Source organism: Vairimorpha ceranae, assembly GCF_000988165.1.
Source record: "Vairimorpha ceranae strain PA08 1199 chromosome Unknown NODE_335, whole genome shotgun sequence".
Taxonomy (NCBI): domain Eukaryota; kingdom Fungi; phylum Microsporidia; family Nosematidae; genus Vairimorpha; species Vairimorpha ceranae.
Genome location: NW_020169630.1, coordinates 1 through 1757, shown reverse-complemented (window position 1 = coordinate 1757; position 1757 = coordinate 1). Strand labels below are relative to the sequence as shown.

The 1757-nt window shown below is 30.9% G+C and overlaps 2 protein-coding genes across 2 annotated transcripts; both read right to left on the bottom strand.

Annotated features, from left to right (window-relative positions):
- Positions 1 to 163: 163 nt before the first annotated feature.
- On the bottom strand, positions 164 to 553 carry AAJ76_3350001205 (hypothetical protein; the record flags this gene model as incomplete). The annotated part of the gene is made up of 1 exon (XM_024475224.1): positions 164 to 553. One exon carries the CDS (start codon positions 551 to 553, stop codon positions 164 to 166), a length of 390 nt encoding a protein of 129 aa, XP_024329404.1.
- Positions 554 to 1114: 561 nt separating this feature from the next.
- AAJ76_3350002 (putative transposase-like protein) lies at positions 1115 to 1757 on the bottom strand (the record flags this gene model as incomplete). Its single annotated transcript, XM_024475225.1, has 1 exon — positions 1115 to 1757. A coding segment is annotated over one exon (643 nt), but the record flags the coding sequence as incomplete, so codon positions are not given.

The following is a 1757-nucleotide window of genomic DNA, read 5'->3' as shown; positions in this document are numbered from 1 at the left end:
AGGCCGTTACCCTTCGGGGAATCTTCAAAAAACACACAACCTGGGGAGGGTTTGGCAAGCTGCTGACGCCGTAGCATTTGCGTTGGATCAGGTCAGATCCTTAAACTGACGATTGAGTCAGGCGTGTTATCCCTAGAACCCTGCTCAGCGCAGATCACGGTCTTTATGACTGTTGGATTTTAAATCCTAAGGGATCCATTTTCTCCCTACAAGCAAGGCCATAATGGTATGCTAGAGTGTGTCTCATATTATTGGATGTGTTGGTGTTTTTACTTGCTCTGTTGGGCTTTTCTTTGGCGTACCAAAAAATTAATTTTATTTTTATTCGATTTAATTCAGCAATATATTCTTTTTCTAATTTCTTAATTGTAATGATACTCTCTTCAGTAAAACTATTGTTTGCAAATGTAAATCTTTTAACATCTCCCATTTCTTCTTTTAAACAAGCAGAAATAATGTCAATAATTTCTATCTTGGGCAATTTATACTCTCTGGCAACAACTGATACACTTTCTATAAAGGTTGGTACATCATTTCCTTTTTGTTGTTTCATACGATATTGTTTACCTACCGAAAATTTTTTCTTAACAACTTTAATTTTAGCTAACACCTTACATTTTTCGTATTTTATGATACATTTCCAATTAAGTCCATCATCTCATGGTGCCAATCTACTATATCGTAGTTAGCTCTTATAGTTAGATCTTCAAGTTAATCGTCATCCCTTTTTTATATAAAAAAAGTATTACTTTCTAACCTTTTACATTCAATCATCAAACTTTCATTTTTATAATTTTTTCTACTGGCTTTGTTTGTTTATTCTCCACCATTTTATTTTCAAAGGGCTGATTCTCTCCTTTCTTGCCCATACCCTAAATAAGAAGTAATTTATTCTAAAAGGAAATAGAATATGAACGGTATTGATATGAAAAATTTAATAAAAAAGTGCACAATATAAGCCTAATAAGGCTTTATTAAAAAAATGGTTATGTCTTATGGGAAAAACTCACTATACATTCATATTTTTTATCAATACTATCCAAAATGTTTTTAGAGGGAAATTTAAAAACTTTTGGGATCAGGTCCATTAGACGCCTTGCAAAAAGAAAAAAAATTAAAACTCAAATAATTTAATTAAAGATGTAAATTTATCATTCGAGTGGTGCTCCCTATACAAGAACTCTTGTAGAAATACTTTTCTTTGTTCTAAATTTAAACCCTTCGTTTTTTTGATTGCCAATTTTAGTTTATTGTTATAAGACTTTACATTTTGAGTATGTGTGCCAGTATTACGATCAACAAAGCAATATTTATGACAAACTGTTTGATGCTGATATATATTTAATTCACTTAGTGATGAATAAGACTTCCATTCATCTGTTACTATAACACTCCTAGGAATTACAATCTGATTTATTATATATAGTAATACTTCTGCAGAACGATTTTCAAAAATAACAGAATAACGCAAAGCTGGAACAAAAAAATTATCAACAATTACTAAAGCCCAGCACGCAGGTATGTTTCGACCACGATGATTTTTTACATTAAAATTTAATTTCGTCTCGTCAATTTGTACGATAATGTTGGGGCCGCCAAGTTTAATAGGATTATCTACAAAATATTGTTTAATCTTTAGGAATATAATTTTTTTTAATTCTAATAATGGCCCTTTTTTAATCTGGGCTAGCTTTATAATAGATGTAAACCCAAAACCCAATGAAAAATAATAGATGGACTTCAGAGTTGTTTTAAGA